A 27,026-nucleotide genomic window follows, 5' to 3' on the forward strand; every position below is an offset into this window, starting at 1 on the left:
TATATATATATATATATATATATGTTCTCTTCCCCCCCCCTTCCTCCTGTCTCGCCCTTCCCTTCCCTAATCCCCCGCTTCACCAGCCGTCTTCCTCCCGTTCTTCCACTTCTCTTTCCCTCTATTTTTTTCTCGTTGCTCTCCGTGTTCCTCCGCCTCACCCCAAGTGTAAGAAGTGCCTTTTGTTTTCTCCTTCTAGCGGGGCCTTGTTGGACCTCTCTCACATGAAAAAGTGTAAGTGTGGGAGAAAAGGGGAGAGAGAAGCGGAGCGGCGCGCGATATTCATTGGGAGGGGGGGGGGCAGGCTGCGGCAAAAAAAAAGTGAACGTAGGAGCACCTCGAGTGGAGTGGGGGGGAGGGAGGGAGGGAGGCATGCGCACACACGCACAGGGCGCACTGTATTTCCCACAAGTTTACACAACTTGCCCAGTCGCGGAGAGGAGGCGATGCCAAGAAAAGAGCAGCACTGCCCAACAAGCATCCTGATGGCAGCATCTGCTCATTCCTTTCCGTAGCAACGTAGGTACACTTCGGTGCGTGTTGCGTGTACGATGAGCTTCCTGTTTCTCTCCGCAGTCCTTCACCACCTCCTGTGTGCTTCCGTGAGCTCTCTTCTCTATACTCCCTCCCCCCCCTCCCCCCCTCCCCACACACACAGTACTCTCACTTGTCCTTGTGCCGTCCCTTCTTGTGCTCCGTCACTGAAGAGTGTGAAGGGGGCACGAGGACGAGGGAAAAAAAAGCAGAGAAAAGAGCTGGCTGAGGGAAGGAAGGGAGGGAGGGGAGGTGTGTGTGTGTGTGTGTGTTCAGGCTGACGTACGTGTACCAGCGCAGGAAGAACGGCAAAATTAAAATGACAACGTGTGTGTGTGTGCGTGGGTCTGTGTGAAAGAACGAGACGGGAGGGTCTGACAGACTCGGCAGCACGAAGTTGTCGTTTTGATGCCCGTGTGATGCATAGTGATGGTGCAAGATGGAAAAGTCGACGGGGTCCATTTCTACATGAGGCATTATATATATTTTTTTCTTTGCTGTTGTCTTTGGTCTGCGTACCTGACGACGGTCTTTGCCTCACCAATCGAGGTTTCCTCTCTCTCTCTCGTTTTGTTTTGTTTTCACTGCTCTACAGTGTGTGCCTCTCTCAGCCCGTGGGCGTCTGTTCGAAGATTTCTCTCGCACCTTCTTTCTTCTCCCATTTTGTTCCTCTCTTTGTATTGTTGTTTGCGTATACACTGCGCACACGCGTGGCCGTGGCTCATTGTGCTATGCCGCGAGAAGGTGACGCTAAAAAAGGAAGCTGAATCAGTGGTGCACGCTGAGGACGTGAGCGCTGTCTTGAAGGCAACAAAGAAGAGGAAAAGTAGGCGTGAAACACAAAAGGCGAGCGAGCACGCACAGCTGGACACGTCCGCGCAGGCAGAGCTATCCACTCGTGATGTCCCCCCAAAAAGCAACCAAACGCCGTGTACGCGTACTTGCAAGAGCAGCACACATACCGCACACGCACGCGCAAAAAAAAAAAAACGTATGAACGAGCTCAACGCCAACGCGGAGGATGAAAAACATTAGCCACGCTACCCTTCTCCCCCTTATTCAACCCTCAGCGGACGTGATTAGTGTAGCTCACTAGGGGACAGAGGACGAGGGGGCATCGAATTTCTTTTCACTGGCTTGACTGCGAGAGAGGTGTGGTGGTGGCAACGCGGCGGCGAGGCAGCTCAAACGAAGCAACAGGCGACGAAACAGAAAGATTATCAAAACCACTTGCAGCAGGGTATCTTTTGTTTTCTACCTCTGAGTCTTCTTTCCCCTCTCGCCTGCATCATCGCTCACCTCGCTTTTCCCTCTTTCACGGGTGAACAGCGCCTCTCTCTTTCCCCCTCACAGTGTGTTTTTGGGTTGTTCGCCTTTGCCTTGCTGACCATGTCTCTCTCTCTCTGTGCTCATGTGTATGATTCGTTATTTTCTCTCTTTTTTTCTTTCGATGTCTTTTCAACGTCTTTCACTCCTCTTTCTGTCAATCTTCGCCTCGTCCCCCTTTCCGAATCCCTCTTCAACCGCCACTTTGGACTTCGAAGTTGTCTCTCGTGCCGGTCACTTGCTCTTCTCTCCCCCCCCCCTTCTTCTTCCCATGCAGGGTTAAAATTGAGCAGCTCCATCTTTATGTTTTGCCGCGGCTTTGTGTGCGTGTGTCCGCGTGCTTGGGCGTGCTGGTGCTCTGTGAATCGCCTCCTTTTCCGTTATTTTTTTTTTTTCCTTAACTTGTGCCCTTTAAGACGCACTTGCCTTCATGCATGTGCGTGTGTGCGTGTGTGTGTGTGCTTCTCTTGCTCTCTTTCCTTTCCTCATCTCTCAGACGGCTGGAGCCTTCCCCTCCCTGTTCTTCTTTCAATGGCTGATAGAATGCATACACGCAGAGACTTATGCGTGGGTGTGCGTGTAGGCGTGCTTCTCTCTGCGTATGCGTGCGTGTTTATGAGCGAGTTGTTCAGCACGGAAAGCGAGAGGAGGACCGAGACGCGGTTTTTTTTTTTGGGGTTTGATTGTTATTCTTTTCCCTTCCTTTTTTCTTTTCTTGGTCACTCCCTCTTTATATCATCCTGGAGAATTCGCTCTCTTTTCTCCGCACTTGTTCTTCCTCCTCCTGCCCAGTGCTCTACTAGCTGTATAAAGGGTAAAGAAGTAAACAGATGTGATAGGCGCGGAAGTGACGCGTCGGTCTTCGATGTTTGCCTGTGAACACAGAGGAGCTTCTTCGCTTGCCCCCTCTTCCCGCCTCGTCCAAGCATGCGTTTTCACGATCAGTCACTCGTCCTTTGTGGATAATTTTGCCATGTGACGTAGCTGCGCGTGTTCCTGCAACGTGAAAGCGGAAGAGCGCACCTCTCGTGCGTCGTCGCACTCGTCTGCTCATCTACAGCCACAATACAAGTCCTTCTCTCTCGTCGATGTCGACTTCTTTTTTCTACTCCATCCTCTCCCCCTTCGTCCGCCACGCACAGTCGTTTACAGCCGTGCGCCGGCGTCTTTCTCTGACATCGGCTCTTTCGCTGCTGCTGCTGCCTGTACTAGTAAACGCCGCTTCGACCGGCGTCTGCCAAACATTCACACGCGCGACTTCACGACTGAAGCGCTTGGCGTGCTCGTGCGTGCGTGATTAGCTTGCTCTGCCCAAGAGTAAAAGAAAAACTAAAAACGCAAGATCGTATACCGACATCATCAGCCTTCTTCACGGAGCTGACTCACATCATAGAGCTCACCTACCTACCTTTCTTTGTTGCTTTCGCATTGGTCTTCCTCCACCTGAAAGGAGGCGAAAAATAAGAACAACAACCGATTCGTTCTCGTGTATGTGCGTGCCTCGTCATCCTCGAAGAACTGATTTGCATCTCGTGAGGGTTGTTACCTGCATCACTACTTCCACCAGAAGGTCACGGCTATTCCTCTCTTCGACCTTCTTACACCGACCAGTATGATCTGGCGTCTGCCACCTTACTCCTCCTCATCGCTCACCAACACTGCTGGCGTTTCTCTTTTCCTCGCTTTCTTTTTTGCGTGTTCGCTGCTTCTCCTACTCACTTTGTCTTCGATACTTTTCCCTCTTTGTTTTCGTTGGTTTTTGTTTCGTGTGCTGCACCTTCCTGAGTCTCTCTCTCTGTGTGCGCCTTGCGCTGCTTCCACGCGTACCGCCCAGACTAGTTACACGACACCCTCCCTGCATCTCTTCATTGTATCGATCGCTCTTTTCTTTGTTTTCTCTGTTGTTGTCGTCGTTTCATCTTTCTAGCCTTTCCTAGCCATGTTCAACGCCAACAACGACTCGGAGATGACGTACTTTACTGCCATCACCAACCGCGACGTGGAGGCAATGAAAACGCTTATCGCGCAGAACTGCAACGTGAATGAGGTGGCGCAGGATCCGGCGCTGTACCACCGCACACCCCTGCACATGTGTGTCTGGGACAACTTCGTGGAGGGTGCGAAGCTGCTACTGGACGCTGGTGCAGATGTGAATGCTCTTGATGACCTGCACGACTCCCCGTACCTGCTTTCAGGTGCTGAAGGGCGGCAGGAGATCATGGAGCACATCTACAAGAACGCCGAGCGAACAATGCGGTATGGAAGCCAGACGAGTTGCCGCATGAAGACGAGTGTGCCGGACTACTCCATCGTGAACCGGTTTGGGGGATCTGCCCTGATTCCTGCCTGCGAGCGCGGTCACGTAGAGATGGTGCGTCTGCTTGTGCAGAAGGGTGTAGATGTGAACCATTACAACCACTACCACTGGACTGGTTTGCTGGAGGCTATCGAGCTGGGTGGCGACGATCGCGAGCACGTTGAGATTGTGCGGATCCTCATCGAGAACGGTGCGGATGTAAACCAAGTGGATGGTGCAGGCAAGACGCCGCTGTATCTCGCGCGCAAGCGCGAGCAGAAGCGGATTGCTGCGCTGCTGGAGGCTGCCGGCGGCCACGAGTGATGCGTTCGAGGGGACGGAGGAGATTGTACCCAGTCGAGTCGGACAGAGAAGTAGAAGTGCCAGCGCTGACGTGTGTGTGTGTGTGCTCTGATGTGTGGAGCACACACACACCCACACACCCGCACACGCACACACGAGCATCATTATGGTGGTGAGTCCTGGGGCGGGTGCAGCGCTGCTTTTTTTTTTGTATTCGATTAGGTTGTGGTCGTTCTGTGTTTCTTACTGCTTTCAGGGGGTAGATGAAATCTCACCAGCCTTTCGCGCCTCTCCTGTGTGGGTTTATCTGTGTGCTGGGGTCTCTCTCGAACTCGTTGTTCCTTCTTCCTCCTTACTCTATCCGCTACTCCGCTCACATCTCTTTTTTCTTCTTCGTCGTTGATCTACTGTTGACAGTACCGCTTCCCTGATGACGGGAGGGGGAGGGCACGGCAGTACGTGATATCCCAGTGCCCCAGTGCCCTCGCTCTGTGCGCTGGGATGCCAAGCAGCCCCCCCTGTCCCTGCCAATGCCGGACCACTGCTGTCGGCGGTCAGGTTGTGGGCGACGCGCCGTCGGTGCGACCCGCGACCGTAAGCCCGCTTGTGCCATCCATGTGCTGGGCGGAGTGTCAGCGTGGCTCGAAGGCGTCTCACCCTGCCCTCGCTGCCTAGCGGTGTGGGGAGGCTGAGCCCCCGCGAGGCGTATGCGCGCGGTGGTGACTCGTCCAATGGGAGCTGCTGCGAGGCAGAGGCCGTGCCCTGATGACGGAGCCGGCGCGTTGCTGTAGCGCGTGTCTACGGCTGCCTTGCACCACGCGGTGGGGCCCCTGGGGGGCGGGGGCAGCCCGGGGAGGAGAGTGGCGTCTAACTCCATGCTGCACGGTAGAGCAGTGCCATGTTGAAACAAAGCGAGTGGCTCACGCAGCTGTGTTGGCTTCTCTGTCTCTGTGGGTGCGGAGAGGCGTATGTGCTTCTTTACTTGTGTGGCCGTCGCTTTCTCTTTCGTTCGACAGCTGGCGTTCCTCTCACTCTGTGCGTCAGTGGACGACTGCTCTCTCGCACGCTTTCCTTCTCAGCACCTCACCTTTCACCCACTTCCTGTGCCACTTGCATCCCCCCTCCCTCCCCTCCTCTGTGGTGAAGGTGCCGCAACGCGAACGTGGGAGATGGACAGGGATTGAGAGGGGAGAGCGCGCGAGCGCGGGTGGACAGTAGTGAAAGCGAAGGCAGAACAAGCCGAAACGTACGCGCCTCCCTACAGGGTAAGACAGGAGATGTGCTAAGGCGCTATTCGCCAGAGGGGTGTGTGGGTGGGCGCGTCTGTGTGGAGAAGGCGGGGGAGGTGGGAGGCTGCCACAACATCGTCTCTTTCTTTTCTATTTGTGTAACAACTTTTGTTGTTTGGTGCCTGTTCACCGCCTGTGTGCGTGTGATAGCATTCGTACGCTGTCTGCCTCAGGCGCACCAACCCACTGTAGGAGGTGCCACAAGAGGCTGCGTCTTCTCCTGTCCGCTGAATGAGATCGCTGTAGAGGCAAAAAGGGACTGCTCTGCACGGTTCTTTGTTGTGATCGCTTCTCCCCTTTCTCCCACCTTCCTTCTTCCTCCTCTCTTCACCGACGCTAGAAGCACCTTCGCACGGCCTCCCCCTTCAATCTTCACCCGAGTATTCCCGACAGACAGCTACGCCTGCGCATCTTAAAAAACAAACAAACAGCGCATCCGGGGTGGTATCATGGATCCGACTCTGACAGAACTGCTGCACTCTAACCTGCAGTGGATCTTCGTTGGTGGAAAGGGCGGTGTTGGTAAAACAACCACGTCGTGTGCGCTGGCTACCTTGTTCGCCACAACGCCAATCAGCGATGCAGCGGCTCCAGATGGCACGCGACCGCGGCGGGTGCTGTTGATCTCCACAGATCCCGCGCACAACCTCAGTGACGCCTTCAATCAGCGCTTCGGCCCGCAGCCGACACCGGTGAAAGGGCTGGAGGACACCTTGGCCGCCATGGAGGTGGATCCGAAGAACTTCACCCACGGTGCGTTGATGAGCTCGCTGACAGGGGCGAATAGTGGTGGCAGTGCTTCGTCTTTATCCAGGGAAGCGGAGGCAGATGCCGTCGAGCAAACTGCCAGCTTTGCTCGTATCGGAGCTGTTCTCAAGGAGGCGGCACGCACCATGCCTGGCATCGACGAGATCTCCGTGTTTGCAGAAATTCTGCATTACGTCCGCACGCTGTCCTACGACCTCCTCATCTTCGACACCGCGCCGACGGGCCACACGCTGCGTCTGCTGGCACTGCCTCAGACGCTGAACAGTACTTTCGACCGATTGATGAGCCTAGAGGGCTTGGCTCCGATGTTGGAGGCCGCCTCACATCTTATTGGCTCCAGCCTCGGGGCTGTCGGTGGTGACTCTGTGAGCGGCTGTGAGGTAGCCACAGCTATGCCTTCGTCGTCGAGCACAGCGCCCGGCGCGGGGTCTGCGGCTACGGGTTCGTCGCAGGGCAGCTGGTCCATAACTGCCGACGAAGTCCGCGCGAAGGCCCTTCACTGGCGCCAGGTCATGGAGGAGGTGCAGGACCGCTTCAATGATCCGAGTCGCACCAGCTTCGTGTGCGTCTGCATTGCCGAGTTTTTGAGCGTCTACGAAACGGAGCGGCTTGTGCAGGAGCTCATGAAGTACAACATCGGGTGCGACAGCATTGTGGTGAACCAGCTGGTGCTGAAGCCGTCGTCTGAGCCCCCGTGTCGCATGTGCGCGGCTCGCCAGAAGATTCAGACGAAGTACCTCGAACAGATTGACCTCCTGTACGACGACTTCCACGTCGTGAAGATGCCGCTGCTCAGCGACGAGGTGCGCGGCATTCCAGCGCTAAAAATGTTTGCGCGCTTTTTGCAGGAGCCATACAACCCGGACACACATGGCTACATCGACGTGCAGGAGTCTTGCTAATGGGTACGCGTGTGATGACGTTGATGGTGGTGGAAAAAGGGAGCAGCAAAAGCTTCGTGGGAATGCGGGTCCCAGCGGTGCATGCTGGCAAGCAGGCCCTTGTGCGGTCGCGAGCCCTCGCAGCGGGGGGGGGGAAAGAAAACGAGCGAGTGAGAGATCAAGCGAGTTGGACGCGCGCATTCTTCAACTTTTCTGAAGCCGTGTTTTCTCTTTTGACACTTGTCTGTGAGGTCTCTGTTGTCTATATTTCGTCTGCACGGCCGCGCTATCGGTGAGGAAGCGCTTAAGGACTTCGTAGCACGGATGGCGAGAGGAGGGAGGAGGGGGGGGTGAAGGGGGAGACACAGAGCGCACTTTTCAGCCCCCGACCCTTTTTCTCCCTCCATCACTCTGCCCGCATTTCTTCTCTGCCCATCCCATCGCCACCTCACTGGTAGACCACAGGCGACGCAAGGCTGGGTACACAAATGTTTTTCTATGTCTTCCTCCCTCTTCTCTTTCCTCCTTTTAAACGCACTTCCATCGCGTAGGGCCATCCCGCCGCGGTTTGTGTGCGTGTGGAAGGAGGGCACCTCTGCATTCTCCCTCGCGGCTCTGCCTCGCTACCCCGCTACCCCCATTTCTCCTTTTCCCCCTCACACACCCACGCGCGCGCAGTCGCCATTTCTTTTCGAACGGCTTCTCCGCTCTCCTTAGCGGCATGCCCGGGTGCCATGCACCTCCGGCACGACTGGCGCCGCACATCGGCGGCCGGCTCTACGAAGATGCCTCACTGGTCTCCTCCACGTCCCAGCCGGCGAGCAGCATCCCTGATCTTACCTGCAAGCGTGCATCAAGTCTCAGTAGAGTCCAGCTACAGCACCGCCGGGAGGAGCAGCTGCGTCATGCCCTAGAGCACACACACCCATCCCAAGCGGAGGTATCTGCCGTAGCCAGCGCTGCCTACGTGCAGGCGCTGATGGATCTCATTGACCAACATGCAGTGACGGTGCAACAGGTGACTGGTAATATTGACGCTCTGCGCGGACAGCGAGAGGCTCGCTACATTGAATTCAAGCAGGAAGTACAGCAGCGTGAGGTTGAGTTGCAGCGCCTGCGAAACGAGCGGTCTGACCTCACGCTGCAGGTGCAAGAGGAGCGTGAGCGGTCGACCCGGCTGCTACACGAGAACACAGTGCTTCACGCCCACCAAGCTGAGCAGCGAGAGCAACTAGAGAAGCTTGTGGAGCTGTGCCGCGCACGTGGGAGGCGACTGAGCGCTCTTCACAAGCAGAATTCCAGAGTCACTGGAAGTACCCCGCACCAGCGCAGGCCGATGGAGACCAACGCGGGCGCATTAGCAGGGGCCTCGCGTGAAGACGCAATAACCGCCGATGTCGGGGACGAAGAGAGCGATCCAGAGCTGAACAGGATAGGAATCAGCGCAAAGGGTACTAGAGCCCCCGCAAGCTCGGCCGCCTGCTCGACGTCGCCTGCGCTCACGTCTCCACCGGCATCAATGAGCATACACAAAGCGGTAGGCGCCACCGCCTCGTTCCAGTGGTCATCGTCGTCGTCACCGGCTGCTCTGAGTGGTCTCGCCGAAGATACCGAGGTGGCAGCGTTGCTCAACGTGCCATACAAGGTGCAGGTGCCCGGTACACCGTTCGGTCCGTCGTCGCACACCATCACGGCGAACGCGGCAGCCACAACGCACCTGCTTGCCCTCAACGAAGAGGTAAACATGCTTCGCGAGCAACTGGAGGAGCAGCGCGCCACGTACGAGCAGGAGCGTGGTGCGAGGACGACTGAGAACGATGAGCTGCACCGCCAGTATCTCGAGAAGGAGGCCAAGTACCGCACCACAATTGATCAGCTCGAATTACTTCACGAGGAGAGCCTGCGTGACTTGGTGCAGTATCGCCACAGCACCGAAAAGAGACTTCGCGATGTTCGCGGACAGGTGGATTGGCTACGCGCAGCACTGCAGGAGGCGCTCAGGCTAGCGGAGAAGGAGCGTCGCCGGCAGCACAACGAGGTTTACACAACGGAGCAGCGCATGTCACTCCAGTACTATCCTAAGGTGCAGTCTTTGCATGCCGAGCTGGAGGAATGCCGCCGCGGTGCACTTGCACAGGCGCAATACAGCGCCAAAGTTATTGCAGAGAAGGACGCACTTGTGAAGGAGCTGCGGCAAAAACTCAAGGCTGAGGCGGGCCAGCGAAAGCGCATGGAGGAGCGGTACAGGCTAGAGATGAAGGGTGTGCACAGCGAGCTGGACCTGATGCGGCAGTCGCTGCGGCAGATGGAGCGGCGGGTGTACTACCGCGACGTGCGTGATCAGGCCTCCGAGGAGGCACAGCACGGCCTTGAGCGGTACTACGACTAGTAGCGGCAAATATCTGCTCCTGAATCGTGGGCGAGCCGGCAAAGGGTGTACAGGGGAGCAAAGCGGCAGGAGCGTGCACACACGAATGGAGCAAGCCAGGGATAGCAGCACAGCCGCAGTTTGCATCATGTCGAGCGGCTCGTCGTTCCAGACGCTGTGGAGGCGTATCGGTGTTGAACCCTCCGCCAGCTTCTCCCCTTTCTTATCCCCCTATGCCGTGACAATGCATCTTGCTGTTTTACTCCCCGCTTGCCAAGCATTCCTCTCTTGCTTTCCTGGGATATAGGGAGAGGGAGGACAGGTAGTCTCTCACGTTGCTTGTGCCATGTATCGGCGCGCGCACCTCTCCACCTCGCCGCAGCTTCTCCGTTCGATGAAGGTGAGCTCGTAAGCGGGATCGCTTGTGTGATCGCTCATCTTTTGCGTTTCTTTTATCTCCTTCGTTTCGCTTTCCCTTTCTCCTCCTCTTTGGCGTGTCGTCCACCCCCCTCCCCCCCCTCAGCGTTGGTTGTCGTTGTCGTTGGCGTGCGCGTAGGCTTTCTATTTATGCCCAGGGACGGGAGGAGGAGCTCCTCTCTGCTGAGATGCGGAAAGCGAGCGCAGCAAAGCACTGAACACGAAAAAAAGTAGAAAACGCACACCGCAGCCCACCCCCTCTCCCATCTCCCTCTGCTGGCTTACTCTACCGCCACCGAGTCTCTTTCCCTTTCATCACGGGGCCTCCCCTTTCATCCTCTGCGCATGCATGCGTGCATTGTGCTGCTGAACTCTGGCGCTTCCCCAGCTTTGTTTTCCCACTTTCCCTCGTTGTGTGACTAGGCGAGGCGAAATGGAAACAACGCAGGAAAAGGGCACGGCGCCGCATTCATCTCTGGCACAACGGGCGGTGTGACCGAAGGTGGGGGTGATAGTGGTGGTGGGCACTTGCGCCACTGCTGAATGTCTTTCCACCATCTGGCTTTTATTGATTGATATCCCTCACTTAACTCCCTCCTCATCGCTTTCTCTCCCTTGTTTGCTACGCATCGTGGTGAATGCGTTTCCCCCTCTCCACCCCCAATCCGCGCCCATATTCGCTTATAAACCCAAGCGTCCCTCACATAGCAGCTCTAAAGGGAAAACAAAGCGATAAGCAAAACACAATAAGAAAAGGTGAGGGAGAGGAAGAGAGCGGGGGCGACCTAATTTAAAGCTTGCGCACCCTGGTCACGCGCCTTTGCATGGTATGCACGCTTGTGTGTCTGCTCACGTGTCTCTTTTTTTCCCGCACATGCCGAGAGCGATTCTGTTGTTTTGTGCATCATCAACTTCCTTTAGCTCGATTGTTTGAGAGGGTTTTCAGCTTTTTTCAGAGCAACTCATACCCCCTTTCTTCCTTTCACTGACTTGCGCTCCCCGCTCGCCCCACCCCTTCTCTTTTCTCTCCTCCTGCATCATTCTCTTCACACCTGTGAGTCCATCTGCACTGGAGCGGGGTGGGACGGAGGTAGAGAGGGCGGGGGAGGGGACAGCAAGCGACGCGCGCGACGGTGACGTAAGGCGGAGAGAAGAAGCGAGGCGAAGAGAACGGAGGCGTACACCCAACAAGGCGCACAGGAGAAGAGAGACACAACGGAGAGTAGGAAGAGGTGAAGGCTCGCGTTTTCTTCTTTCCTTTCTGCGGTTGCGTGAAGTTGTGCGAGAGTGGCCGAGGACGACTGCAGACACACCACGCATTGCCTTTCACTTAACCGAACACACGGCGAGACACGTAGACAAGAGAAAGAGTTAGGCAACTTCGCATCAGAAGAGAAGGGGGCGGGAGGGGGAGGGACATTGTGTGGTGTGGAATGCAGGACTTTATGAGGTGTTGTCTTCCTTTCCACGTCGCCTGCCCTCTGTTTTTATCTTTTCCCCACTCCGGGTGTTGAAGGCCGAGTCTCAGTGGCCTCTGGTAGCGCCATCTCCTCTTCCCCCTTTTTTTTTTCTCATGAGATTCTTTTCTTTTCTCGTAAACACACCCGTCCATTTTTCGGCTTATTTCACCTTTCTCACGCTTCTACGCCGCTCCGCCACCTTCCCATCTCCTCTTACTTGTCTGTCTCTGCCTTTCACTTTCTAGCAGGTACCCCCCTCCTCCTCCTCCTCCTCCTGTCGGTGCGTAGGGTTGCCCTGCCAGGAGGTTTATCCCTAACTTATTTGGGGGCTCGACTTCCCTCCCCCCGCCTTTTCACTCTCTTCTTGTTTCACCGCCGTGTCTGTTCATGGCTGTGTGCTGCGGGCGCGGTGGATTATTTTTGTAGCCCTCTCGGCGCGCGACTCCTCGGCCGCTTTTTTCCCGTGTTTCTTCTCTCTCTCTCTCTCTCTCGCCCCCCATTTGTTCTCTTTCGTCTTGCCATCAACGTCGTTGACCGCACCATTAGTGGTGTGTATGTGTGCGCGGCTCCGCTAGAAGATCACGCCCACTCAACACACTACATCGTCTACCAGATCCGGACGCTCCCGGGCAAGTCGCGGACGTTTTATTTAGGTTTGCACAGCCTTCTCGCGTTTTAGCTTCAACATTTTATCGTTGCCACTGGTGTTTGTCTCTACAGCGTGCAGTCGCGTTTTAGCAGAGCACAGCTGAAGCCTTAGCTCTCTGTATCTCTGCGAGCTTTTTTTTTTTTACGCTATTCAGCTCCACGCTCCCCCTTGCTCCCCTGCGTACACACGTCAAGTCTTGCCAGCGAAGACACACAGAAGCGCTTCACATACACAAACGCCTCAGCTCAGAGATACAGATTTCTTTTCTTATCGTGGCGCCATGGCGCCAAAACGCTGCCCAAACCGCCTCTTGGTGCTGTGCGCCTCCATCAATGATGTCACCGCATGGCCGTTTTGGAAGTTCCTGCAGATGAAAAAGATTCGCGGCGTGACGGACATGGCGCTGCTGGCCTTCAACAGCGACGGTGGCAGTTTTGAGGCTCGCATCGATGGAGACAAGTACCAGCTCAAGAACTACGCCAAGGTTCGCGGTTATCAGCATGACATGTTTGAGAACTTCGTGCATCGCTGGCACGATCCAGGTCGAAGTTACTTTGTGTATGGCGGGCACGGTATGGGCGACTACGTGGAGCTAGAACAGAACCGCGTCTCGCTGCAAGTGCACGAGCTCGCCGCCGTCTTCGGGACGCGTAGCTTCGAGGCGGTGCTTTTTGACGCCTGCTTCATGGCGAACCTTGACTGCGCCTATCACCTGCGCCATAACACACGCTATATTGGTGCCTGCGAGGGGTACATGTGGGAGCCTGATACAGCCCTCGACTACCACGTCTTCAACACCCACAACGCAAGCGCTATGAGCCGCTTCAAAGACCCGCTGCACATTCTTCGCGTTATTCAGGCTGACTACTGCAGTAAGGCGGCACGTGGTGACTTCACCATCATGGACACCACCCACATCGCGGAGCTGCGGCAGTACGTGCAGGCGCATGTCATACAGCGTGTTTATGATCGGGCCACCTTCTACAGCCTGCCACAGCAGGAGCGACTGCAGCAGATGGCCGAGGCGTCGATGCAGGCGTCCATTTCCGAGTTTGGTCACCCCGGCGGTGACAGCAACGTGATGAATGGCGTTGGCGGCGTCGTCGCCCGTCTGCGCAGCGCCCCATCGTTACCCGAGGTGCTCGCGCTTTCCGCCGCTGGTAGGCCGACGCAGCGGCAGCGAATGCGGCAGGCGATCCAGTTTGAGCACGCGCTTTACCCGTCGGAAGTAGAGGACAAGCAGCTGCTTGACTTAAAGTCGTATCTCACTGATATGCTCCAGGAGGAGCAGCAACGAAGGACATGGGAGGCAGCTGCGTTGGGGCCGCAGCGCCGCGTCGCGGCGGGTCGCCGTCGCGTGCGAAGCGATGCTCTGCAGCAGGGGGGCGTCTTTGGAAGCGCCGCCCCCACCTCCGCCTCGTCCTCCTTCGCCGTGTGGAGGGCACCGCCGTCGCGGGCGCTGTTTGTTGATCGGCACGGGCGGCTGCCCGCTGGTGCCTCTACGGGGCGTGCGCCGCTCACCACCGGCGGCCCAGTCGCCGCGAATGGCGCACAAGAGGAGGCGACGGTGCCGCCCCCGCCCCCCTCTGGCCCCTATAAGGGCAGTGCGCAGGAGGGACTGGACCTTTTCCACCAGGTCGTCGTGAGCCATGTCCCACCCAAGGCCGCTTCCATCTATGCGGCCCACCTCGGGGGGCTATCCTTCACAGTACATGAGTACAGTGCAATGTCGCGGCCGGTAGAGCCGTGGTTGGTGGACTCCAAGAAGTTGCTGAAACGTCGAGCGAAGGTGTTCCTGAAGAACGGTGAGCTCTCGGAGGTGGTGATGGAGTCCCCGAAGGCGTTGGCGCCCGTCACGAGCGCTACCCTCTTGGCCGCTGTGGACAAGGTGGCGACAACTGCGGCGGTGCTGGCGGCCGATTCTGCGGGAAAACCTCAACATGCGACCTCCGTAACCGCGTTACCACCTTCCAGCAGAGCGCGAATGCTCTCCACGGATCAGCGTCTGAGTTCCACAAGCAGTAGTAGTCTCACGGATGGCAATCGTTCCTTGTGCCTCACTTCTTCAGCACCGCTCCCCACCTCCCTGACCGATGCATATAATCGAAACACGACGGCAGCAGTGCATGATTCGCCCGAGCGAGCTGCCTCATATACACCATTACCCATCTCCAAACAGCGTACAAGCGCTTGCTGAGAGAGAGAGTGTGTGTGTGTGTGATTGTGAGGGGAGTCACTGGAGAGTGTACGCCCTGATGACGGGAGGGGGAGGGCACGGCAGTACGTGATATCCCAGTGCCCCAGTGCCCTCGCTCTGTGCGCTGGGATGCCAAGCAGCCCCCCCTGTCCCTGCCAATGCCGGACCACTGCTGTCGGCGGTCAGGTTGTGGGCGACGCGCCGTCGGTGCGACCCGCGACCGTAAGCCCGCTTGTGCCATCCATGTGCTGGGCGGAGTGTCAGCGTGGCTCGAAGGCGTCTCACCCTGCCCTCGCTGCCTAGCGGTGTGGGGAGGCTGAGCCCCCGCGAGGCGTATGCGCGCGGTGGTGACTCGTCCAATGGGAGCTGCTGCGAGGCAGAGGCCGTGCCCTGATGACGGAGCCGGCGCGTTGCTGTAGCGCGTGTCTACGGCTGCCTTGCACCACGCGGTGGGGCCCCTGGGGCGCGGGGGCAGCCCGGGGAGGAGAGTGGCGTCTAACTCCATGCTGCACGGTAGAGCAGTGCCATGTTGAAAGATGCACAAAAAGTACGCGTGTTTGTGATTAGGCGACTGCGACCCCCACTTCCCTCCCTCGCCCCGCCTCCTTCATCTGGCGCCGCTTGTGCGCGTGTGGGTGGCGGTGGTGGGGGCATTGTTGTGTGGCCCTCTTCTCAGCTTTGTGTGGTCGCGTCTACCGCATTGCCCTTTTCTTTTTTCGCTTCTCTCGTTGGCTGTAGTTGTGTCGTGCGGTCTTCTTTTTTGTTCGGCTTGGTGGACCCCACGCAATAGACCCTTTCAGCCTTCCTTTCACCTCTCTTATTGTTTTCACTGTACGACACGATCATCGTCTTGATAGGGCGCGCGCGTCGTGGGCGCTGCTGAACTTGTATCATTAGCCTCGTCCCCTCCTTCACTCTCCCTGTTATCTGTTTACCCATTTGAGTCAACTCGTTTCTCTTTCACCCTCTTCTCATGGCGGTCTCTCTTTCTTTTCTTGTTCTCCTTTGAAAAGCCCTTGATGCTCTTCGGCATACTCGTGGGTGGGTGGTAGCATGCACACCCACACCTAAGGGTCGCTCTATATGTTGCTTGAAGTTCTCCCCCCCCCTCCTCCTCCTCGCCTCCTGCTCTCACCCCATCATCGAACAAGGCGTGTGCCTGCATGGCGGCTGAGTCTTTGCAGTATTTTTCCCTCTCGCTAATCTCGTAGCCACTCACTTCCGACGGTTGCGTACGCATACACTAACTCCCGTACAGAGACGTGCATGTACACAATTTTAGAGTGCTCAGTGAGGGAGAGTAGCAGAGACACTGACGGTGTGCAACGGCGCCTCGTCGTCGGTATTGAGGGGCGATTGCTCTGGCGGTGCTGTCGCTTTCCATCACGAGGGAACGAGGTGCGAGGAGAATGGTGAGACGCAACAGGAAGAGAATAAAAGCCTAGCAAAAGGCGATCCCATGAGAGGGACTTAGAGGACAAAGCGCCAACACACACACACACACACACACACAGGCAGAAACACGCTCAGCTACACAGGCAAAGAGTCCCTTCAGTACCGGGGGGGGGGGGACACATGCGGTAGGGGATGGCGCGCCGGTTGCGCATCCATGGCGCGCGTGTGTGTGTGTTTGTGTATGGCGGGGCATGTGCACCTTAGAGCGTCATTCAAACCAAAGGAAAAGCAAACAAGACCAAACACAAATCAATGGGGACGAAGGTCACGCTACGCGGGTGCGTTCGCGCAAGCACCCCCTCCCCCCCTACACACACACTCACGCGTGGAGTGAATGCTCACTCACAAGGCACAGGCGTGGCATGCGCGCTTTTTTTTTACATCGCGTGCCCCGTCGCCCTTCTTGTGTCGCCGTTTTTTTTTCCTGTGCACTCTTTGCTGTGTGTTCTGCCCCCCCGACTATCACTGATCTTCTCTCCTTTCTGATCTCCCTCTCTCCCACTCTCTCTTACCCTGGTGGCGAAACGTGCAATGCGTGTGGGGGTTGGACGCTCTTTACATGCGTGATGCGCTCACCGACCATGGCGTTTGCAACAGTCAGCCACGATCGAGTGCGTGCCGCCACCATCACCCTCCGCCGCCGCACACTCAGACGATAAAAGAAGGCAAAAAAAAAAAACTTCCCAGCTTCAGCAGAGACGGGAGGAAGAGAAGAGATACACTGACCATCATTGCTGAGAAGACAGAGCAAGTCGAAGGACACTGCTCGCCGTATCATCAGACCCTCAGTCTTTCTCGTTCACCAAAGCACACCCATACACTCCCGCCGAACGCCCATCGGAGGCGGCTGCCACCGTCCCCATCGTTCTTTACCAGTGCACGAGTGAAAGAGGAGCTTTACTGCTCTTTCCATCAACCGCCGCCTCCCCCCTCCTTTCGTTAGTCCTGGAAGCTGCGCAGCCCACTCTTTTTGAGTTCTACCGGTAAAACACTCAGTTTCACGCATATGTGCACGCGGCGTCATCGTTGTTGCCTTCACTAGCATCCCCCTCATCCCTCCCTTCCACCACCGCCACCGCTCCTCCTCTGACATGACCAGCGCAGCACCGCCAGATACTGTTGTCGCGGCTATGCGACTGGAACCGCTCCGCTTTGCGGGTTACGAGCAGCTGGACAGCGGCGACGGCGGCTTTGTGCACCTCATCACCCCGCAGGGTGGACGTGTGCGCCTGTACCCGTCGCGGCCCTCCTCCCTAGTCGCTTTATCACCCCTGCTACCACAACCGCCGGCGTCGCGCCATCTTGCTTATCCACCCTCACCCCTTCTACCGCAGCCCCTTGGTTGTAAGCTGACACAGAAGGTTGCAACACCCACAGCAGCCCTGGCAGATGCCCGGCAGGTCCTGAAGGATGCCGCTATGCCGCACGCGTCGACTGCTGCTGTGGTGCCGTTGGCACCCCCGGAGGGGTTCGAAGTGGAATTCTCCTTTTTATCCTCCGAAGAGTCCTCGGCGGAACTGTCACGAGCAACGTCGAGAGGAGCGTCCCCGCCGCCCCAGCCGGCAGAGGCTGCTGCCACCGAGACAGAGTGTGTGGACCACGCGCCAACGGACACGGCTGACACTGGAGGCGGCGAGCCTACTGTGTTGGACGACACCACAGGCGAGCTAGAGGGCAGGGCATTGGAGGAGAACTTCATACCACACACGTTTGTTCACGGCACGGAGCTGACGGCGTCCGCAACGTCGCTGGCAGAGCTTGACGATGAGCTGACAAAGTGCGCTTTGATTCTATTCGACGGCAGGATTCCTCAGTCACCGCCGCTGCTGGGGCAAGCGGAAGCGCCTCCGCGGTGGTCGGAAGCAGTCAACTACCACCGTGCAGTCTTGCTGGGCTACGACGATGCCGGCTTCGCGTACATCGACGCGCAGGCGTTTGCGCAGCGGGTGTCGCCACCCCAGGGGTGGCGTCTGTTCCCCCTCCCGCTGCTGGTGTGTGTGGCAGCGAGATTGAGTCACTTTTACCGCGATGCTGAGCTGGCAGACAGAGCAGGTGAGCAAAGCACCGACCCCGGTATCTCTGGCTCCGCGCTGCGTTACCCGGTGCTGCCGAGGCCCGCAAGGACTACTACTGCTGGGGGCAGCGGAGAATTTGAGAGCGGATGGCTGGGCCGCAATAGCAGCACTCGTGCAACCGTATTCCCGCCTCCTTACCCGGCCCCGGCATCTGGCGAGCCACCTGTGTCGATGTCATCGGGCACAACGCCGCCTGCCTCGTCCCTGACATCACTCACGTACCTGAGTCCGCCCCTGCGCTGGCGTCTGCCGACGTGCGGCCACGCCCCGATGCTGGACCTGCAGGAGCTGTTCCAGGTGCAGCCGAGCCGTGTGTATCAGCTGGCGCAGCCGCCGGGGGAGGCGGTGTTCCTCGGCGTTGCGCTTGGAGTGCCATGGATTCGGCCGGTTGTATTGGCTACCGCGACACCCTCCAGTGTATCGTCGTCGTCGCCAGTGGCGGAGCGTCGCGGCGCCATGCCACACGAAACTGCCCCCTTGACTTCATCGCCAGGATCGCAGCCACCGGCCGGGTATCGCTGGAAGGATATGTTTGCCTGGGCGGTACCGCTCGTTGGGTGCCACGACGCGAGCGAGATTCGAGCCCGTCACGGCCTCATAGACCCGACACCAGCTGCGACGGATGTGCTCCCCGTAGCTGCGGTTGCCGATACCCAAGGATCTGCAACACCCTCTGTGCCGCCATCAGCAGTTGTTGGTGCAGTGCTCGAGGGGTCGGAGCAGGCACCATCACCGCAGACCAATGAAGCCGACGATGAGAGCAGCAGGACTTCCGCCCCCCTGTCGCCTCCGCCTCAGTCGCCGTCGCCCAAGCCTCTCACTGCCGCTGCGCCGTTCTTTGTGAAAGAAGGCACCACTGTCTTCGTGCCTGGCCGCTTCGGTGTGATGCTCGAGTGCAACACCAAGCCGGCGCTGATGGTGGCTCATTTTGGCGTCGCGCACGGCGATCGGCTTGTACCGCGCGCTCTGTCGACCCATCCCGCAGCGGCGCAGCTTTCCGGTACACCAAAGCCAGGCGAGGCGCCGACTCCACCACTGCCGTCTGGATCCTTAACCGTCATGGGGCTGCACGGTAGAAACGTGCTCGTGCTGCTGGCAGATGGCGAAGGGCAGACTGCAGAGCTGATCCACATTACGCGCGGTGCCGCAGAGGTGGCAGAGGCGTTTCGCAAAGTGGCAGGAGCGCCACTATCGCCGCCTGCGCTGCCGCTGGAACCGCTCAGCGTGCCTGCATTCTCATTGGAGTCGACAATTATCACCGATTCAGCAGCTGCTGTTCACTTGGTGGTCGAGGACGAGGACTCGCAGGAACGGCCGCAGAGGCTGGAGAAAGAGCGATGGGATGGCGAGGCGGCACCCATGCCCCGCGCAGCGACTTGGATTTCTACTGAGGAAACTGACGTCGTCATCGTCCCTTCATCAATACCTTCTGCTGAGGTGCCGTTGAGCATGTATGAGGCAGCAGGGACGCAGGGTTCGGAGGAAGTGAGGGAAGAAGTCGGCACCGCTACACCGGTGGTCGATGGGGCCTGGAATGGAGTGCCACCACCGATCAAAGCGGTAATGCCAGCTAGCCGTAGCGAAGCCGGTGAGGGTGGTGCGCACAGCTCCTCGGATCGCATTATGGACATTTGGCAAGCAGCCCCAACATCAGCCGCTTCTGCCCGGCATGCATGCCAATGGTCGTCAGCGACGTCGTCCTCAGTGTCTGCGACATCCCCCGAGTCACAGGCTTTGCCGCAAAGCCAGCACCAGCGGCAGCAGCGAAGTCTGTCGAAACAGATCGCGGAGGCAAAAGGAAACAATTCAGGTCCTTCCACAGCTAGAGTCGACCCATCAAGCACTCTCACGGAGGAAGTTGCGGTGCAGGCGACTGAGGTGTGTCCGACTTCTGCAGAACAGCTGGTTGACCCTGCAGAGGAGCTGACAGTCGTGTCTGTCGTGACGCCAACCACAAGTGGTGCGGCGCCGCTGATGACTGTATCAGCGGCCAACTATACCACAACTTCCCCAAGCGGCGAAGTTGTGGTCGAAGCGAAGGCTGTTAGCTTTGTTGTCAAAGCTGCGAGCACCAGCACGCCCAGCGAGAAGGATGTGCTTCTACACAACCTTGAAGTGGTCCCTGCCGATGCTCGGCTGCACGAGAACTTGGATCTGCAGCTGCTTGAGAAGGAGCACAGCGTGCGAGATGATGAAATGGGGCTTCACCTGAAGCACGACGCCAGCTTATTGGCTCAGGCTCTCTCCTCTAACCCCACGCCGAGCGTACGCTTGACTCCGTCGTCATCGATGACGCAACCATCGAAGTGGCATCCCACAGATGACGTGCTGGAGAAGTCGCTTGCAGCGGAGGAGCACTTCAATAGCGATGGGGCCGACGTGTACCGCCTTCATGCAGCACAGACGAGCGATCACGAGGAGCGGAATCAGCACTCGAGTGGCGCACATGCCGGAGATGATAGCGCGTCCGATGCTGCTTTTCATTTGCCATCGCTGCTGGCGCCGCCTCAACAGCAGCGATGGGTCAGCGAAGCGCGTTCCTCTCTCCATAGTGCCATTTCAGCTAATGAAGAGGTGGCGGCGACGACAGCGACAACACAATCGCTCGAGTTGTCATCGACGGTGATGCCGCGCTCTCATTACGCTGAAGAGGCTGTCGTGGGCGGTGCGGCACGACAAACGCCGCCTTCACCATTACTGGCACACCCAGCGATGACCTTCGCATCCTCCTGCTCGCCGCCGCCAGCGGGCACTGCTGCCTGCCAGGCCGCATCTCGAGCTGGGGCTGAGCAGCTGACTTCTTACCCTGCCTTAGCCACACCACCGTGTTCGGCTGCCTTCGGGATGCAGCACTACTCCACAGCAAAGTCGTCTGAAGCGGCGACCGCCGCCATCCCGACACCGTTTATCAACTTCCTCAAAGCGTACGGGATCTACGTGCTCAGCACACACGGAGCACTGAGCGGAGGCGAGAGCAGGCAGCTGCCCAACGAAGCTTCGCCGCACATGGGCGAGCACGCGGCGCAGACAGGGGAGCCTTCGTGGGGCAGAGTGGAGCTGTCTTCAATACTCAGCTTCTACCGTGCGCAGCCACTGGCGCGCATCATGGAGGCGACAGCAATTCAGCGGCGCTGCCGTGCTGCGTGGAAGGCGGCCATCACATCCAGACCTACCTCTGCAGCACCACAAGCCGTGAATGACCTGCAGGTGTGCAAGCTGAAGGCATCTGCGTCGACGACAGTCTTTGAAGAGCTGTGCGTCAATGAGCTCGTGTCACTGCTATCTATAGTGCATCATCCATTGCCGGAGCGAGAGAGGACTGTACCGGGGTGACTGCGTGTGTGTGGGGGTAGAGGGGGGGGGGCAGGATGCCCTTCCCATCTCCTTACACAGGCAATCAAGGTGCGTCTCTGTGCCGCCGTCGTTCTCATGTTGTTTGTTACCCATTTCGTCGCCCCTCGTGTCTCACACATGTGTATAGCGTGTCTCGTCTCCGCAGCCAGAGGTTACACACCCCCTTCACACACGCGCACACACAGAATTGCACAGCACAGTCCAAAGCGAGAGCAAAAAGGAACGTGTAACCCCAATACACAGCGGAGCGCATGGGGGCTGTTGTGCGCGCGCTGCGTCGTTACCGATGGCTCCACTGATCTCCATCATAGACTGGGAAAAGGTAGCAACGGGAGAGGGAGGGAATAGGGCAGGATAAAATGACCGCTGGTGTGTGTGTGTGGGGGGGGGGGGAGGTCACGCAGAAGGGTGTGTGGCGGGCCTGGCGATAGATGCCCTTCCCACGACCTCCCCTCATCTTTATGTGCAGGCGATTTTTCGTTTGCCCTACTCGGCGCGACTGTTCTACAGAGCCGCCAGTCTTGTCGTTGCCGTCTCCACTTACCCTTCCCCCCTTCTCTCTCTGGCGCTACACTGCCACCACAAACGCGGCCGTGTTGATGAGGAATCCAAGTGAGCGTACGAGCAGTACACCGCTGCATTTTACTTCTCTTATTTTCCTCGACCTTTTCTCCGGTCTTACAGCCTACACACAGGACACGTGACCGCCGTCTCCAGCAACTTTCCTTTTCCCTACTACCACCACCACCACCACCACTCAGAGTCACCAGCACCTGTCTTGGCTAGTGAAACAGTTCATCGGGGCAGGATGACCATGTCCAGTGACGACGCCGTGGATGTGGCGCGCCCATTGCCTCCGCACGGGCCAGCCAACATGATGTCGACCTACATGACACGGTATGACTACGACTACAATGGCCATCCGGGCCTGACAGGCAGCGACGACGGCAACGGGAGGAACTTCGAGCCGGGCATAAGCGGTGACGTGCGCAACCGCCCAATCTTTGCCTACGGCGTCGACACAGGCGATCGCGACGACCACACCATCTACCAGGTCGACTACACCGCCAAAGACCGCTCCGTGAAGAATATGGCCGGGCTTGCCGCCAGGCTGACAAGCGCGTCTGTCCCTGCAGCTGCGGCAGCGATTAGCGACGTGGACAAGGGCACGGCGTACCAACGCCACTGGTACCGCCCCGGAATCTCCGCTCACATAGCCTTGGCGGATGGCAGCCACCCACACACGGTGTACCAGGACGACTACCAGGCCCCCCGGCACGTCGCCGGTGGCGCCGTGAGTGAACCGGTGCGCTACGCAGGCGCCGCTGCTGCGGCCTATAATGCAGATTTGCTGAAGCCGCACGGCGTGGTGGAGGATGATGGCGCTGACCTCGCGCCGAAGATCACGTCAAGGGAGTCTCTTCTGCCACGGAGGCGTAAGTGCCCCAACACGACGTGGTCACCGGTCTTCGAGAACACCACTGACCATCGCCGTACGTGGAATGATTGCGCTCCTGGAGACGGTGTGACAGGCACATACATGTGCACCTCATGGGAGTACGGCGACACGAGCCAGGCTCACCCCTCGCAGCTGCCGCTGAGTCTCGCGCGCAGCCTTGCAGCTCATGGCCTGGACGTCACCACGAACCTGGACAAGGCGGCGTTGCTGCGCCAGCTTGCCGGGGCGCACTACACCCCGAGGACGGTGCGCAGCTCACTAGGCGGTGTTCCGCTGGACACAAGCGACCGCACGAACCCGCAGTTCCTGTCCACCATGGAGCAGAAGCGGTGTGCGGTGAGCCGGCGCCTTGAGAAGGAACATTACGTCACCATGTCCATCTACAAGAGCGACTTCATCGATCAAGGACTACTGCCAGAGCTGCCCGGCAACCCAGGAGGTCCGGCGAACGTTCGCGACACCCACCCCAGCCCCTTGGCCACTGCAGGGGAGATGATGGCTGGCCAGCTGACGAGCACAACGCGCGAGTTGGGATTGCTGCGCAACGCGCACGGTACCCTCAAGCCCGGCGAGGCACACCCCGCGTCGCGGATGCGCACAGGTGTGTTGTCAGTGGTGCGCAAAATGGAGAAGGCGGTCTCGATCGACAAGGCTGATCCGCACCGCCACAAACTCCGTGCGTAGCTGCAGTCTTTTTAACCTTCCACGGCTGCCCTCTCTACTTTGAGGCAGTTGCCGTTGGCATCAATCTTTGCCTTGGCACGATGCTCACATGGATGCGCGGATGTGCGTGTGCGTGTGTGTGTGTGTGTGGGTGGGTGGGGAATGTGTTTGCCGTTGTTGCTGATGTTCATGTAGAGTCCTTTGCCGTCATGTTTGGGGCACTTGTGCGTGGGCGTGTCTGTAACGTCCCTGACGTTTGAAAATGCCCTTCCCCCTCCTCTGCTTGCTTTGCTCGTACACATTCATCGCTTCTCCCCCCCCCCTCCCCTCCCCTCCCCCCTCTCTCTCTTCCTCTGCGACTTTTCAGTTTTTTTTTTTTCGTTTTTTGGCTCTCTGTCTTCCTCTCTCAGCTGTTTCCATGTACACTACATGAGAGGGAAGGCGCACATGCGGCGCCGGCTCGCACGGAGGAGGAAGGGGGAAATGCACACCTGCAGGAGAAGGGCTCACACAGGCAAGATTGCCTGGATATCGAGTGGGGCCCTCATCCGCAATCCTGCGGCAGAGTCCGTCTTCTTTTCGCGCCTCCCCCCTACTTCTCTTGTGTGTGTGTGTGTGTCTTCTTTACTGCACCTCACCGACTGTTGTTTTCTTGTTTGCGGCTCGATTCGCGTCTGCTCGTTTTTCGCTTGTATGCGCGTCTCTATGTGCGTGCAGGCTCAAAGCCTCTATTGCCTCCCTTTCCCTTCGTGTATGGCACACACCCCACGGCGATCTCTCCCTCCTCCTCCCTCCTCCCTCCTCCTCCTTCCCCCCTCCCACGTCCCGGCCTCCGCTTCTTTTTTGTTTTGGCAGCAACCATCAGTATGTTTAGCGAGGAGGAGAGGCACCACTTCCATGCCCCCCTCCCTCTCTCTTGGTGTTTATGTCGTGAGGACACGAGGCACATGGGGCGGGGTGGGATGGCGGTGAACGGTGGGTGACATGTTCGTGCGTGTGCGTGACACAGAGCGAGAGAATCAGGAGAAGGGGGAGGGAGTCACACACACACACACACACGCACACAGAGAGACAGGCATACGTGCGACTGTCATGCCTTTTGTTACTGGCCGCTGCTGATCTCCGCCAACAGCGTCGCCTTTTCTTTTTCAAGCTCGTTTCCACCGTGAAGGGAAATATGAAAGTCAAGAAGAATGAAAGGAACTGAGAGCGCGTGCGTTCGTGTTACTGTGCAGAGACGCAGCAAGCAGAACCCGCGCGTGGAGTTGCTAGAGCACATGCGCACACAGCTCTACGCTTCCTACTCCTTGCGCTTCTCCAGGCAGCGTTCGTGCCTCCGATGTTGTACACAACAGCTTCCATGGTTGCTCTCAACCTGCCTCTCCCCTTACACACTGAATCTCCACCCATCCAGGCATGCGGAGCGCACACACATCCCCCTACTCTACCCCCTCTCTCTGTCTCTTCTTCTCTCCCTCGCGCACCTCTCTCTCTTTCTCCTCAAGCAACCCGTCACGTAGTCTTCTCTCTCTCTCTCTGTTTGTGTTTGCCGCCGCCCTTTTCTGTGATCTGTTCGGCATTCCCTCTCTTTCTCAGCGCCACATTTCAGCCCCGCACCTTCCCTCTTCCTCCGGCCTGTCTCGCCCTCTCTCATCTCATTTCTTCGCGGCTCCCCGCTGTGGGCCCGCTCTTCTCCACACTAGAGACGGCTTTGTGCCTCTTCCGCCTGCCGTCTTCCATCCACAAAGGGAGGAGAGGACAAGGTGGCGCCTCTGTGTTGTGTTGCGCACTCTCTCACCCTCCTCACTTCTCTCTTCTCGTAGTCTTGTTTCGCGTATAACCCCTACCTCTCCAGCACACGCGTGCACCCCTCTCCCCCACCATCTGTAGTCATGGCCGCCGCTGATCAACTCCGTTACGCGGCTCAGCTGATCGAGCTGGCGCGCAGCGAAGAGACGGAAGACGGCAACCCGCTCACAGCGGTGCGCTACTACACAACAGCGATGGAGATTATCGCCTCAGAGGCGTCGAACCTAGCGGCGTTGATTACGAGGAATGAGGCGCGTCGCTTCTTTCTCTTTCAAGTCCGGTCGAAGCTCGACATGTACTACCAACGCGCGGAACTGCTTCTGCAAGTCGCGAGCGGATCGGGGCTTCTCGACAAGCCCAGTATTGGCAACGGCGACACCCCGCCTTTCCAAGTTAGCTACCCACCTGCGCTCTACACGCCGGCGGTGGCGAGCGACAAGAGCAATAGTGGCGACGGCGCGGGCGGTGGTGGTAGTGTACTTGGCATTCCGCTGCTGCCACAGCAGATGATGCCCACCGCTTCACCCCCTCAAACTCAATCTGGGCATGGCAACTCCAACGAGCTGCCGATAAGCCTCTACCTGAAGCCTGATGACGACGGAACCGCAGCACCGCCGCCGGTGACATCGGAGCTGGATCTTGACAAGCTCATGAAGAACCTCGGCGCACCACCAGATATGTAGCAGCGTAAAAGGCAAAGAGGAAGAGCGTGATCGAGTGGCGTGTGTGCGAGTGTGCACCAAGGTCTCCGTCGAAGCTTTTCTCTGCACTGGTGATCTCTCTCCCCCTTTTTTCCCTTTGCCTCTCGGTGTGTGTGTGTGTGTGTGTGTGTGTGGCCTGTAGGCGAGTGAGAGGGGGGGGGGGGTACAGAGTAGAGAGGGAAAGGGAAAAGGAGGGGCGGGGAGGGGAGGGGAAGGCGTTCGACCACATCTTTTTCCTCCCCTCCTCTCGCTTCATCGTTTCCTTGTTAAGCTTCCTCGCATTTGTGCTCTATTGCGTGGGGTCTCTCGCTCTTCCTCGCCTCTTTTTCTTGACCCTCTCTGCTGCCCTCTGATGCGTGGGTATCGCGTGACATGCGACTTTCTGCTTCGTGTATGGGCGCTCTTTTCTTGCGTTGCGCAGGCGGTTGCTCGACCTTCCTCTGCGCATGTCTCCGTCACTTTTTATCTGAGCACTATGCCGTCTCTCCCCCCCCTCCCCTTCCCCCCACCCCTTTCGCTCTTGCCAACACTCACTCACCTGCACCTCTCCTGCATTCTCTTTCTTTGTACGCATCGGTGGCGCTTTTTCTCAGACGAGCGCGTGAGCCGCCCCTCCCCCTTCCACGCACCGATGCCCCACGCAAAAGCAACGGCCTTCTGTGGACGCTCCCCAAGTCGCCTGGTCTCTTTTTTGTTGATCCGTCATGGTTCGTCTTCACGCGCCGTATGCCTTCTCCACTGAGGAGGAGGAGGAAATCGCCACCCCCGTGCTTTCTGGTGGCGGCTCTCGTTCTCTCTCATGGGAGATGAAGTACATGTGACGCCTACCTGAGACTCCCCTTCGCAGACCTACGCACGTACATGGCACACCTGATCACTCGTGTTCTGTCGATGCTGAATGGGAGGTGCACATTATTTATGTTTCTTCTTCCGACGACACTACTGTGCCGATCAATGTCAAAACAGAGAGGATCAGCCAAGGTGCCGCCATCGTGCCACGCGCATGCGCACGCCTCTCGAGA

At 58.0% G+C, this 27,026-nt stretch overlaps 7 protein-coding genes across 7 annotated transcripts; all 7 read left to right on the forward strand.

Moving 5' to 3' along the window:
* Positions 1-3,799: 3,799 nt before the first annotated feature.
* LBRM_11_0480 (conserved hypothetical protein) lies at positions 3,800-4,480 on the forward strand (the record flags this gene model as incomplete). The annotated part of the gene is made up of 1 exon (XM_001562931.1): positions 3,800-4,480. The coding sequence occupies one exon, from the start codon at positions 3,800-3,802 to the stop codon at positions 4,478-4,480; it is 681 nt and encodes a 226-aa protein (XP_001562981.1).
* A 1,717-nt stretch (positions 4,481-6,197) lies between these two features.
* On the forward strand, positions 6,198-7,418 carry LBRM_11_0490 (anion-transporting ATPase-like protein; the record flags this gene model as incomplete). Its single annotated transcript, XM_001562932.1, has 1 exon — positions 6,198-7,418. One exon carries the CDS (start codon positions 6,198-6,200, stop codon positions 7,416-7,418), a length of 1,221 nt encoding a protein of 406 aa, XP_001562982.1.
* A 700-nt stretch (positions 7,419-8,118) lies between these two features.
* On the forward strand, positions 8,119-9,786 carry LBRM_11_0500 (conserved hypothetical protein; the record flags this gene model as incomplete). The annotated part of the gene is made up of 1 exon (XM_001562933.1): positions 8,119-9,786. The coding sequence occupies one exon, from the start codon at positions 8,119-8,121 to the stop codon at positions 9,784-9,786; it is 1,668 nt and encodes a 555-aa protein (XP_001562983.1).
* A 2,785-nt stretch (positions 9,787-12,571) lies between these two features.
* Positions 12,572-14,488, forward strand: LBRM_11_0510 (PUF nine target 1; the record flags this gene model as incomplete). Its single annotated transcript, XM_001562934.2, has 1 exon — positions 12,572-14,488. The coding sequence occupies one exon, from the start codon at positions 12,572-12,574 to the stop codon at positions 14,486-14,488; it is 1,917 nt and encodes a 638-aa protein (XP_001562984.1).
* A 2,546-nt stretch (positions 14,489-17,034) lies between these two features.
* Positions 17,035-21,351, forward strand: LBRM_11_0520 (conserved hypothetical protein; the record flags this gene model as incomplete). The annotated part of the gene is made up of 1 exon (XM_001562935.2): positions 17,035-21,351. One exon carries the CDS (start codon positions 17,035-17,037, stop codon positions 21,349-21,351), a length of 4,317 nt encoding a protein of 1,438 aa, XP_001562985.2.
* An 829-nt stretch (positions 21,352-22,180) lies between these two features.
* LBRM_11_0530 (conserved hypothetical protein) lies at positions 22,181-23,515 on the forward strand (the record flags this gene model as incomplete). The annotated part of the gene is made up of 1 exon (XM_001562936.2): positions 22,181-23,515. The coding sequence occupies one exon, from the start codon at positions 22,181-22,183 to the stop codon at positions 23,513-23,515; it is 1,335 nt and encodes a 444-aa protein (XP_001562986.1).
* A 1,871-nt stretch (positions 23,516-25,386) lies between these two features.
* Positions 25,387-25,986, forward strand: LBRM_11_0540 (conserved hypothetical protein; the record flags this gene model as incomplete). The annotated part of the gene is made up of 1 exon (XM_001562937.1): positions 25,387-25,986. One exon carries the CDS (start codon positions 25,387-25,389, stop codon positions 25,984-25,986), a length of 600 nt encoding a protein of 199 aa, XP_001562987.1.
* Positions 25,987-27,026: the final 1,040 nt, after the last annotated feature.

The sequence above is a fragment of the Leishmania braziliensis genome, chromosome 11 (genome assembly GCF_000002845.2).
Source record: "Leishmania braziliensis MHOM/BR/75/M2904 complete genome, chromosome 11".
Taxonomy (NCBI): Eukaryota; Euglenozoa; class Kinetoplastea; order Trypanosomatida; family Trypanosomatidae; genus Leishmania; species Leishmania braziliensis.